This window comes from Peromyscus eremicus, chromosome 14, assembly GCF_949786415.1.
Source record: "Peromyscus eremicus chromosome 14, PerEre_H2_v1, whole genome shotgun sequence".
Lineage (NCBI taxonomy): Eukaryota > Metazoa > Chordata > Mammalia > Rodentia > Cricetidae > Peromyscus > Peromyscus eremicus.
The window spans coordinates 59,022,479-59,035,385 of NC_081430.1; the positions used below are offsets into that span (position 1 = coordinate 59,022,479).

The 12,907-nt window shown below is 44.8% G+C and overlaps 1 protein-coding gene across 5 annotated transcripts in view; it reads left to right on the forward strand.

Moving 5' to 3' along the window:
* The window catches only part of Tecpr2 (tectonin beta-propeller repeat containing 2), a 102,132-nt gene that overhangs the window by 50,504 nt on the left and 38,721 nt on the right, over window positions 1–12,907 (forward strand). For all 5 annotated transcript variants that reach the window (XR_009382755.1, XR_009382756.1, XM_059279151.1 and 2 more), the window contains exons 6-10: window positions 203–512; window positions 3,245–3,377; window positions 6,260–6,589; window positions 8,153–9,123; window positions 11,669–11,852. Coding sequence is in view for 3 of the 5 variants with exons in the window: in XM_059279151.1 (XP_059135134.1) it covers window positions 203–512; window positions 3,245–3,377; window positions 6,260–6,589; window positions 8,153–9,123; window positions 11,669–11,852 (1,928 nt within the window). In the remaining 2 variants the exon portion in view is untranslated. The remainder of the gene's footprint in view (window positions 1–202; window positions 513–3,244; window positions 3,378–6,259; window positions 6,590–8,152; window positions 9,124–11,668; window positions 11,853–12,907) is intronic.

Consider the following 12,907-nt stretch of genomic DNA (forward strand, 5'->3'; position numbering starts at 1 on the left):
CTGGGTGGCACAAGGATGTTAGTGTGATTTAGTGAGCAGCACTCAGTAGACAGGACAAGGACTTGTGTTAGTAGATTCTTAGAGTTGATATTAGGGGTTGACGATTATATCACTTCAAGTCAGTCCATGCCTGTTTTTGTTTTTTGTTTTTTTCCTTTCTTTCGTTTTTTTTTTTTTTTTTCTTTTTTTCTTCCGATTTTAGTACTGGGAAATTTGGTGCTTGTTTTATACCAGGACTGTGTAAGCAAAGTGACCTCACCCTGTATGCAGCCCGGCCTGGGCTACGGCTGTGGAAGGCCGATGTCCATGGGACGGTTCAAGCCACGTTTATCCTCAAGGATGTCTTTGCTGGAGGAGTCACACCTTTTGAGCTCTACCCTCGTCTGGAGCCTGATGGGGGAAGCTGCAGCTCACCTGAGAAACACCTGGGGCTCGTTTCGTGCTTCTTCCGAGAAGGCTGGGTGCTGAGCTGGAATGAGTACAGTATCTATCTTCTGGATACCGTCAACCAGGTGTGTGGGAAATGCACCTGTCTTTGGGGTCACGGGGCAAGAGGAGGGTCAGGTCCTCAGGTGTTCAGCCACTGGGCTCCTGGAGAGATGAAGGAGCAGCATTAACTCTAGTGCTTGCTTTTTTTTCTTTTCCTTTGAGACAATCAAGGAAATCAAATGGTGTTCAGTAATTTTTGTAGATTTGAAAAATAATTTGCTTTTTGACACTCATAGTCCTACTCTGCCAAGAAATTAGATGTTTTAGGGGATCTTTAGAGCCCCAAATTAAACTTGTTCATTATAACCTTTCTGGGTCATTTTTTAAAATTATATTTGTGTATGTTGTGTGTATGTGCATGCACATGTGCCTACTTGTGATCACACCTGCATGTCCTGGCACCCATGTGGAGGTCAGACAACAACTTGTGGAGTTGTTTCTGTCCTTCCACGTTGGGTCCCAGGGACTGAACTCAGGTCATCTGGTTTGATGGTAAGTCCCCTTACCTAGCTGCCAAGCCTCTCACCGACCCACCCTTCCCTTCCTTTCTTTTCTTTTCCATGCATGCATGTATGTATGTATGTGTTCAGACATGCATGCATACATTTTTCTTGTTATTGAATTCAGGGTGTTTGTGCATGTTAAGCACATGCTCTGCCTCGCTTCTAGGTCATGTATTTTGTTTTAGTTTGGCATTTGCAGAACTTGGGGTTGAACCCAGGGCCTCATGAGTGCTAGTCAGATGCTCTACTATTGAGCTATATCATCAGCCCTGTTTTGTTTTTGTTTTTCACTTTTTATTTTGACACGGGGACTCATTAAGCTGCCCAGGCTGGTCTTGAACCCTTTCTGTAGTTCAGATAGGCCTTAAACTTTTGATTGCCTTGACTCAGCCTGTCAAGTACCTGGGATTACACCTGTACCACAGGCCTTCCTAGATTATGTGTTTTCTGGCTACTAAATTACTGTAATCTCATCCGTGATGGATCAAATGTTAGAGAAACAGTAACTCTGAGGACTGACTCCCAGGCCTCACGGATAGTGCCAGCCCAGGAGCAGGGTCCTTCCCTCCCACACGCTCTTCCCTTGTTGCTGTTTTGGTTTGTTGGTTTGTTGGGTTTTTTCTTCTTCTTTTACTGTGCTTCTTATCCAAAGACAGCCATATTATTTTGCCTTTTTCCCCTTTCTTTTTAGAAACTTACTGGCATATCTTGGCAACTTCCCAGGATCATTAACTCCCAGTAGAAAACGAGTTCTGCCTGGATCAAGGTGATAACAGGTCACTCCCAGAATCTGATTTAGGACTTTAAACAAAACTGTTTGGTTTCAGTTACTTCTTGTCCTAAGATCAGAGCTTCTGCCTGCCACACTCCCTACTCTAGGCCTCCAGAATCCAGGCCAGGCTGTCTCCCTCCCCATTAGCTCTGTGGGCCTGTGGCTCAGCATCTCTAGAGAGAGCATCCACAGAGAATCAAACTCAGCTGCCCCACTGACACCTCCCTAGTTACCAGCCATGCTTGGTGATACTTTTGGTGTAGAGGTAACTTGGCCCTACAAGTCTATGATCTGCCTGAACTTGGTTCTCTTATCTGTACAGTGGGGCACCAGGGTTCTAGATTAAGGGCTTACCTTCTAACCCTTCATTAGTTTATTTAGTTTCTCCCATTATGGATGACTTAACTTTTCTCCTGGGTTCCTGTTGAACTTAATTATTGGCTTTAAGACATGTTGCAATTATGCATCAGTCCTTTTCATCTGAGCGCTTCCCCTGTGCCTCTCAACACAGGTATAATTAACTTCATTTCATAGGCAGGGAAATGGAGACAGTGTGTCTGTGAACAGACACTGGCTCCACCATCAGAGTCTGCATCTCTCTGAAGCACCATGATTGGCAGCTTTGGGAATCTACTGTCGTGTTTCCAGCTTTCTGTCAAGGCTGCCTAAAAATTAGCAGGGAACCTAGGTTCAGTGTCTCCTGCAGTGAACTAATCTCTCATGCATACTGTCAGCTGAAAAGCAAGAACTGGTTTAGATTTGTATGGACTCAGGATAATCCTATGGGGTGCAATCTGCTTTTAGCCAGGGACCTTTTTCCTCCTGTCTTTCATTCACTCAAAAGTCTTGGGCTGCAAGGCTCCTAGTCTCCCATAGGAAAGCACAGAATAAGGGCATTGGTTGGCTGGTGTATCATTCCTGGCCAGTCCAGGAGAGATGCATGACATAGCGGTTTGTAGCATATGCTGTCAACCACTGGGGAGACTTAGTCATTATTCAAGATGACAGTGCTCAAGCAGCACTTCCTAAGGCCAAGCCTTCCCAGTGAACAGAAAGGGACGCCCAGCAGGAGAAAAGCCTGTGCTATGTGCATAGGCCACAAGAGCAGGCTAGGCTTTGGCCCGGCACGCACTGAGTCCTTGAAGCACAAAATAGGTGGGATGACAGCAGGTCAGAATGCTAGGCCTCCTGCTCTGACATGGAGTATGAGCTTTCATAAGAAGAGTGAGAGCTGGCAGGTCCAGGAAGAGAATGGCTGAGAGGTGGGAGAAGCTGTGCACCTCAATGACACCTTAGTGCTAAGTTACATGGTTTAGGTCCCATATATCAAATACTACCCAACTGTGGGTTGAATTGCTTTTAAGAGTTTTCCAGAACTGCCATAACAAAATCCAGCAATTATAATTATTTGGATTATCACACTTGCTTGTTCTGTTTTTTTGTTTTTATTGCCTGGTTTCATGTTTGTTTGTTTTGACAGGCCACTGTTGCTGGTTTGGAAGGACTGGGTGATATTGTGTCTGTTTCCTGCACAGAAAATGAAATATTTTTCCTAAAGGGAGATAGGAACATTATAAGGATTTCAAGCAGGCCTGAAGGGCTCGGATCCATAGGTTTGTATTCAGTACCAAGTGTGCTGTGTGTACTGAGTCCTATGCTCTGAAAAGTGTCCTTCCCACTTGTGGTAAGATAAATTCAGTCTAAGCCAGGTGGTGGTGGCGCACACCTTTAATCCCAGCACTCGGGAGGCAGAGGCAGGTAGATCTCTGTGAGTTCGAGGCCAGCCTTGGGCTACAGAGTGAGTTCAAGGAAAGGCGCCAAAGCTACACAGAGAAACCCTGTCTCGAAAAGCCCCCCCCCCCAAGCCGGGCGGTGGTGGCGCACGTCTTTAATCCCAGCACTTGGGAGGCAGAGCCAGGCGGATCTCTGTGAGTTCGAGGCCAGCCTGGGCTACCAAGTGAGTCCCAGGAAAGGTGCAAAGCTACACAAAGAAACCCTGTCTCGAAAAACCAAAAAAAAAAAAAAAAAAAAAAAAAAAAAAAAAAAAAGAAAAGAAAAGCCCCCCCCCCCAAAAAAAAAAGATAAATGTAGTTTAAAACAACTGTGTACCTTTAATCTGAACACTCAGGGAGGCTGAAGCAGGTGAGGCCAGCTTGCTCTACAGAGGGAGTTCCAGGACAGCCTGAGCTACACAGAGAAACCCTGTATTGAAAACCAAATAACAACAAAAAAAATGTAAAAAAAGAAAGAAAGATAGTTTGGGGTTTGCTTAAACATGGAGGTATTTGTAGGCTTAGGATTCTGAAAACACTCAGGATGCTTGTCACAGAAGTGACCTGTTCTAAGATATACACTGGACAGTCTCACAGTGGTGGAGATGCTCTAAATGTGAGGATGGGTGGTTGAGTGAGTAGGAAGGAGAAATCAGAAACCAATTGCCTGGCCCTAGGTGCCCTGTCTGAGACACTGTGTGTAGTTAATATCTCTGAGACACAGATTTGTGTAATTTTAAAACAATGAAACTTGCAATCTGGTATATAATATTGCCCTAGACACAGACTGTCCTTTGGGATTGATATTTTGCCCTATGCTTTGGTTTTTAATTTTATAGTTCATGCATGCCCTAATGTTTTTTGTTTGTTTTGATTTGTTTTTAGTTTTTTAGGCAGGATCTTATAATATAGCCCAGGTTGGCCCTAAAGTTTCATTTCTTCTGCCTTAGCCTCTAAAGTGCTAGGATTACAGGTATTTGCCAAGAGACCTTATTTTGTTTTGCAGTGCTGGGATTCAGCCCCCAGGCCTTGCACATACTAAATGCCTACTCTGTAACTACTCCTAGTGAGCAAAGAATCGTAACAGTGTTTTCATTCAGCTTGGTGTAACTGGGACTCCATGCTAAACCTGCTTTCGGTGGTGACAGCATCATGCCAGCCGCTCTTTATTGTTGCCACTTATCTTTTCAAGCAGTAGAGGACAACTTGGAATTGATATTATAAAACTAGAATTCTCCCCCTCCCCCCCCCCCCCCCCCCGCCCCCTACCTCCCACCCCGGAGCTGAGGACCAAACCCAGGGCCTTGCGCTTGCTACGTAAGCACTCTACCACTGAGCTAAACCCCCAACCCCAAAACCAGAATTCTTATAAGAAGTACATAAAATTTATGATCTGAAGACCCCTAAATCAGGATAAGCAAGTTACGGTGTGGCTAACAGAAAAGAGCAATGACTCAGCCACTGCTCTCCGGGAGCAGTTTATCTGCAGGGATAACTGTTTCAAATGTGCACTGTCTGACAGGGAGTCACCAGCTGTCTGTGGTTAGAGTGCAGCTAATAATTTGAATTTTAAATTTTGTTTAATTTTAATTCACTTGAATTTCAGTAGCTACATTTTGATAGTGGTTCGACATAACACAGTACAGCTCCAAACCTAGCATTCCCATTAATTTGTGTGATCTTTGGCAAGTCACTTCAGAGCAGAGGTCAGCCCCTCTCCTGCCCTAGTGAACAACCTTTAGGGGAATGTTTATGCCCCAAGGATAAGAGTTCACGTGTCTTGTTGACTGCCGTTACATGGCACCTTGTGCAGAACATGGCACCTTGTGCAGAACATGGCACCCAGTAGATACTTGGTAAGGAAAGGATGACTGCACTGGTTGAAATGCACATTGGTTTCATGTGGAGGGTGTTAGCATTGGCCAGCCCTGGAGACCTACCTCAGTAATGCTATGTTGAAGGAGGGGAGGGTCCACTGCCCTGGGACGCTTACTGGGTCTTTATCACTGGGGCCATGGCCTTCACCCTGCTCTCTGCTTGCATTGACACTGCCCACCTCTGTCCTCCTCTGTTATGAACCCATTCTATGGGAAATTCACTTTTCTTCCGTGAATTTCAAGGAATTTGATTATAAGACACAGGCATTTGGGGGGGGGGGCAGTTTGAGACAAGATTTCTCTGTGTACTTTTGGTGCCTGTCCTGGATCTCGCTCTGTAGACCAGGATGGCCTTGAACTCATAGAAATCCTCCTGGCTCTGCCTCACAAGTGCTGAGATTAAAGGCGTGTATCACCACTGCCCGGCCGATGCAGGCATTTTTTAATGCCTCTTGGGTAATATTAAGGTATAGTGAAGGCATAGTATAAATAAGGAATTTAACTGTTCTTGATACAGAAAAATTTATAAAGAATTTATAGAATTGAAATGAGAAATGCTTTATATTTAGTGATGTTCTGTTACTGGTGGTTTTTTTACAAAAGACAACTGCAGTGAACTATTTTACTGATTTTAATATATGAGCTTCCTGGAGCACAAAGACCCCTTGCCGTCTTCTGTGTGGTCCTTTGAGTTTTTCCGGGTTTGGGGAATTTGGAGTTGCTCAGTTTTTAGCAGGAGAGTGTCTTGGTTGTCCTGAGACTGCTGGTGCTCAAGCTAGCAAACTGAGTGATGCACAGAGATGTCTCTGAAAGAACCAGTAGTAAAACTAAACTCTTCTTTCTCAGTGAGAGATGGTCTGGAGACAAGATGTTCAGAGCAGGTCCGTGGGCAGCATTTGGAGAAGTCACTGGGGGCCACTGTTTGTGAGACAAGACTTCGAGGCTCTTCTGTGGCCAGTTCTGTGGCCAGTGAGCAACGGAGCAGGAGCAGCTCACTCAACTCCACGGACAGTGGCTCTGGGCTGCTGTTGCCTGGACTTCAGGCTGCCCCTGAGCTGGACCAGGGTAGCCAGCCATCCTCACAGAGATTCAGTATTATCAGTTCTGAAGACTTTGACCAGGAGCTCATTGTGAAACCCATCAAAGTGAAGAAGAGGAGGAGGAAGAGAAAGACAGGTACTGTCCATGGGCAGATGCACACTGACTCATGTGGCACCTAAGTCCAACCCTTTAGGGATGTGCACATCTACCAGGAAGGGATGATGGTCTCACGAAAGGGGTACTTGCTGCTCTTGGCTGAACAGAGAACTTCACACACTGAAAGCACTCCTCCCCACAAAAGTAACAGTGCACACCTGCACACATAAGCATCTCTGTAGGACATGTGTTGGTAGGGCATTTGTCCATGTGGTCAGGCCCTGACTAAAGGCTCTGGATTTTGCTCTTTTTAATATTTAAGATAATATTTAATATACGATATTGACTTGTACACTGTCTTAGGGTTTCTCTTGCTATAAAGAAACACCATGACCATGGCAACTCTTATAAAGAAAACATTTAATTGTGGCGCCTTGCTTACAGCTTCAGAGATTCAGTCCATTATCATCATGGCCTGCAGGCAGATGTAGTACTGGATCTGAGAGTCCTACATCTTACAGACAACAGGAAGTCAACTAAGACACTGGGCTGTATCCTGAGCATAGGAAACCTCAAAGCCTGCTCCCACAGTGACAGACTTCCTCCAACAAGGCCATACCCACTCCAACAAAGCCACACCTCCTAATAGTACCACTCCCTATGAGATTATGGGGGCCAATTACATTCAAACTACCACATCCATATATACCATTCATTAGACCAGAGATCCTACAAGCGTGGGACAGTCATTGAAACAGGGATTTATGCTGGTATATTTGTTAGACATCTTACATTTTGTGTTGACATGTTACCAAATATGGGATTTAACATAGAACTTTTTTTTTTTTTAAGGTGAATCTCTATATGTAGCCCTGGCTGACCCAGAATTTACTGTGTAGACCAGGCTAGGCTTGAGCTCACAGAGATCTTGCTGCCTCTGGCTCCCAAATGCTGGGATCAAAGGTGTGCACTACCATAGCCAGCCACATAGAACTTTTTGAGCTATTCACTCCTTGGTGCCTATTGACCCTTCTATAGCTAAAGGTTGCTATATTACTAAAGGAAAATATTATTGAACTCTTATGCATTTTGACAGTTTAAAAACATTGGCCTATGATCCATGGTGCTTAATTCCTATTCCACTTTCTTAGCATTTCTTTAATGAGGCTTCTGGGCATTTCTACTTTTTTTTTTTTTTTTTTTTTTTTTTTTTTTTTTTTGAGACAGAGTTTCTCTTTGTAGCCTTCTCTGTCCTAGAACTCACTCTGTAGACCAGGCTGTCCTCGAACTCAGAGAACTGCCTCTGCCTCCCAAGTACTGGGATTACTGCCCGGCTCCCTCTTCTTTTTATGGGGGGGTGTGAGAACAGAATCTTGGTAAATAGCTGAGGTTAGCCTGGAACTTACTACATAGCTCAGACTGGCTTCAAACTCTTGAGCTTCCCGTCTCTACCTCTCACATTCTGGGACTATAGAGATTAATTTATACCCTACTAAATATCCTTCATTTAAAATACTTTTTTCGTGAGCCAAATGTTTTTTCAGTATTCTGGTTATTTATGTAGAGTCGTGCCTTATTTTGAATGTTCTCATTTTAAATTAGAAGGTGGAACCAAGAGCACCTGCCACAGTTCCCTCGAGTCAACTCCCTGCTCCGAATTCCCTGGTGACAGCCCCCAGTCCTTGAACACAGACCTCCTGTCCATGACCTCAAGTGCTCTTGGCAGTAGTGTGGATCAGTTGAGCACAGGGTCTCCAGACCAGGAGAGCAACCCCAGTGCTGAGGTGAATGGGATCCTGCAGGAAGACAATGGCTCTGAAACGTTCAGTGTCCTAGGGGTTCCTGAATCTGCCCTTGACCCAGTGGATGAAGAAAATGGTACGAGAAAGGAACCTTCCCAGTGTGAGCACACACAGGACATGGACCTGCTCAATGGAGGAGGTAGTGATATCATCTCAGGACTTGAAGAGGAGCCTGCTCCTGCTGATGATGCAGCAGGACATACACAGTTATACCTGAGAAATATACAGGAGAGCTCTGCTGAGGCCCGGGAAGTGAACACCATGGTATTCAGTGATCCCCAAAGCACTTTTTCTGAAGCCCCTCTTCTGGACTCACTTATGGTACCTTCCAGCCTCAGCTGGCCCCCGGGTGCTGAGCAGTGGCTGCCTGGGATTGGAGTTTATGAAGTCCACACTGAAGAGACCAGCCCAGAGCCGGATATCCTGACCCATGTGGAGGTCCCTAGCCACCCGAGCTCAAATCCTTGGCATGTAGTCACTGATAATGACACAAATCAGAAAGAAATACTCACTTCTGAATGTGCCATAGGAAATGTGGAAGGACAGGTGACTCCTCTTACATCTGCCTTGGTGGCCAGCACCCATGAGCATTGGCTGAACCAACCTTTCCAGGATCAGGCAGCGACATCCAGTGATGAGGAAGACATTTATGCCCATGGGCTCCCATCTTCATCCTCAGAGACGAGTGTGGCAGAGCTTGGAGCTGGTCGCTCTCTGCAGGACCTGAGCCAGCTGGGGACTGATGACACCACACTGCTCAAGACAGATCAGGTCTGTGTGCTGATGGAGGAAGTGTGACTGAGATGGCAGCTGCAGCAGCTGCTGCTTTTCCTTTAAGGGGCATCCTTGGCTCCTTTATTTTCCTTTTTATGGAAATCATACTCCTGCAAAATCTGTAGCTTTGAAGTCTGGGTTTGGGGCAGTTTCCTATGCAGGGGCCCTTAATAATTGGAACTGTAGTACTTCTGACCCTGCTCAGTTGACCTCTTATCAACAAAGTGGTATCTTGCAATGCCAGACCAGTTTGGGCACTTCAGGTAGCCTGGGGCCATTGGAACACCACTGGGCAGAGGACTGTTTGCTCTGAGCACATATGAGGTAGGTAGTTCCTGCCCCTTTCCACAGTCCACTGACTTCTAGGAACATCAGTATGAATTGGGGGTCTTTCCGGAAATGCTGTTTCCTCAGCATCCACACAGTACCCCCAGGACACACTTTGGAGAATGAAACCCCTAGTCTGCTAGGGGCTTCTCAGTCAGTGTAATTTATTGTTCTCTTAGACCTTTATATTAAAAGTGGTTTTTTAAAAACAGGGTCTCTATATAGCCCTGGCTGTTTTGGAACTCACTATATAGACCAAGCTGGCCTTGAACTCAGAGATCCACGTGCCTCTGCCTCCTGAGTGCTTGGGTTAGTCTTGTGCCACCATGCCCAGTCCTAAAAATGATTTTTAAGTATTTTTTTTAAAACAAGTAAGTCTTAGCAAATATATTTGGCATCAGAACTAACTCTGCGTCACCATATTCCCTAGTAATTGATATGAGGCCACCACTGCATCTTCAGAGCTAAGAGCATGTGATGTTTCTCAGTTCTCACCGTGTACAGGTATGTGCTGAGCACGTCACACGTTTAAGTCACTTTTTTAGGAAGAAAACAAACTAGGACACAGGTGCAGTTGTCCCCATTTTATGGAGGAGGAAACTGAAGCTAACAAAAGTGAAGTGGTGTATGCACCAGGTCACATAATAAGTGAAGTCCAGAGTGGCCCAGGATTCTCTCCCGTTTTGTGTTGTGTCTCAGAAGTGAATTTGCCAGAAGTTGACTGCATTCATGTTTTCAGTGCACTGCTTCCTAAGTGCTCTTAACTGCCCCTGCATGTGTTCATGCTGGGGAGCTCAGTGCAAGTGACAGCTAGCTGTGGACTCCATATCTCTAGAAAGAAAGCCAGGCACATGTTCGGAATATCAGTTGAATGGGACTTGGGTAGGGTGTTGAGCCAAGTGCAGAGCTGTGAGAGGCCACAGCAGGGTGATCACCTGACATAGAGTATTAGCTGGCAGATCGTAACTATTGGTGTACGTTAGGGCTAGTTGGAAGCTTAGGAAAGCCCTTACCTGTGGAGAAGGATCCTGGATCTCTGAAGTCACCTACCAAGCTTTGCCACGCCTGCTCTTGCTCCAAATAGCAGAAAAGGTTAGAAATGGTGGTGGTGTTTTGTTTTGGAGGACAAGGGCTAGGAGAAAAAAGTTTGCCATGGTGAGCAGAGCCAGGTGGAGAAGAGGTGGACACCATTCTCTTTCATATGCTAGCTTCCATATCAGGTATTTGTGCAACTATGTATATTAAAGTATATGCCCTTTATTTAGCTTTGACTTTTAAACAAATCTTAGCAACATGGGACCAACATGACAGGTCAGTGGGTAAAGACTAATGCCTGATGACCCGAGCTCCATGTCTAGGACCCAAGTGATGGAAGGAGAGAACCAATTCTCACAAGTTGTCTTCTGACTGCCACACATGTGCTATAGCACACTCGTGTGTGCACACATACATTAAATAAATGTAATACAAATGAAAAAATGTAGCAATGAAGCCTTAGGATACAAGATTTAGACAGTGTCTTATCTAACACTTCCCCTATCTGTTCCCATACAACATGCCAGGTGTCACCAAAGGTTAGAATAATGTTTGGAAAACTAATGCAGACAGTGGTAGTGCTGTTCCCATAGTGCACCTGTCATAAGTAAGTATACAGAAAGCTGATTTTCATACACATGTTGATGAACACACCTCCTTGTGTAAAGTAAGGTATGCATAGAATAAAGCCAGATCTCTTATGATGTGATGTCAACCTCTACCAGCATGCACAGCCTGTATCCTATGTGGAACATGCACACCAGGATGGCTATAAGCACAGCCCAATGTAAAATCATAAACTTACTTAAAATGTTAGGTTTTCTTTTGCAATTTTTTTTAGGGGGACAGGGTAACTCAGTTGTATGGTTCCTGAGTATAGACTTACTAGATGACAATGTCTTCTTGTTCTGTCAAGTGGTTGGATACACCTTCAAGCATTACTTAGGAAGAGTGCTATGCTATGAGAAAGTGTTGTCCAGGGATGGTATGGGGTCTTCCATGAGGACCACAGCTCCTGTTCCAGAATGTTTCTGAGACTCGATCCAAGGAGAGCAGGGGTAGGTAGGCAAGGCTTCTCAAAGATCCCTTCACTTTAATAGTCTGCCCACTTTTCTTGTTGTAACAATATGATGAAGCTGTGTCTCTTGCCACAGAACTCACTGGCCTCTGTCCTTATTAGTTTGCAGAGAGCTGGATGGGCTACTCGGGTCCTGGCTATGGCATCCTCAGCTTGGCGGTCTCGGAAAAGTTTATCTGGTGCCTGGACTACAAAGGTGGCCTGTTCTGCAGTGCCCTGCCTGGTGCAGGGCTGCGCTGGCAGAGGTTTGAAGATGCTGTCCAGCAGGTGGCAGTCTCTCCCTCAGGTTTGCCTCCCAGCTCCCATTTCCCAACCCCCAGCCCTGCTCCCAGCTCACAGGGCAGCAGCTCTCCTCTGGCCACAGCATACTGTCATCAGATTGACCTTCCTGTCAGCTTAGGCGGGTTCTGTAAAGATCATGAATGCTTCCTTTGGCACCAGTTAGGGTAATGAGTGTTCAGCATACTTGCTTGAATTTTTGGTTTTTCATTTTATTAATTAAAGTGATAACATGTGAACACATTTTTGTAAGCTATACAAATAATTTGAATTTTGACAGGTTTTTTAGTCATGTTGGCATACTAAATCCTCATAAAAATAACACGTATTTCTGTTTGTTAGTGTTTCTATAAAGCAGTCGAACTAGTGAAGACAGGCCTGTGGATGTATGGTGGATGTGTTCCAGTCATCTGATTTCTTTTTCTGATATTTTTTCCCTGACTGTAATAGGAAAGGCCCTCAGATTTTCATGGCATTCTTTAGCATTTTAGTGAAACCAAGGAGACTTTTTAAAATACAGTTCTGCTAGGCTGAGATAATTCTCTTATCTACCTAGACTTATTTACATTTTTGTTAGTGGGTTTTTTGTTTGTTTGTTTTGTTTTGTTTTTAGATGTGACCTTGCTATATATCACAGACTGGCCTTGAATTCACTGTGGAGTCCTAGCTGGCCTCGAACTTTGGGTCCTCCTGCCTCAGCCTCCCAAGAGCTGGGGTTAGAGGCAGAACCCCACTATGCTTCTTTGCTTTTTCCTAGTGCTGGATACATGTTTCTGTGTTCTGACGCAGTGGGAATCATGGCAGAGAAGCAAAAGAAAGGAAGTTCTTGTTAAAATGTTAGTTTATTCAGGGTTGTTTGCTCACTTTCTTCTACTACTTGCTTGAAAATTATTTTCCCCTGGAGGCTGGCTGAGATAATAGCCCACTCCATTAGCTGGCATTGTGTAATTGTATGTCCTTTTTTTCCCCCTGTTTCTGTCACATACTTTTGGATTCATCCTCTTAGCCATTTAGAAACATTGGTTCTCTGCTGATTGTATTAATTACTTCTTATTTTCCCAA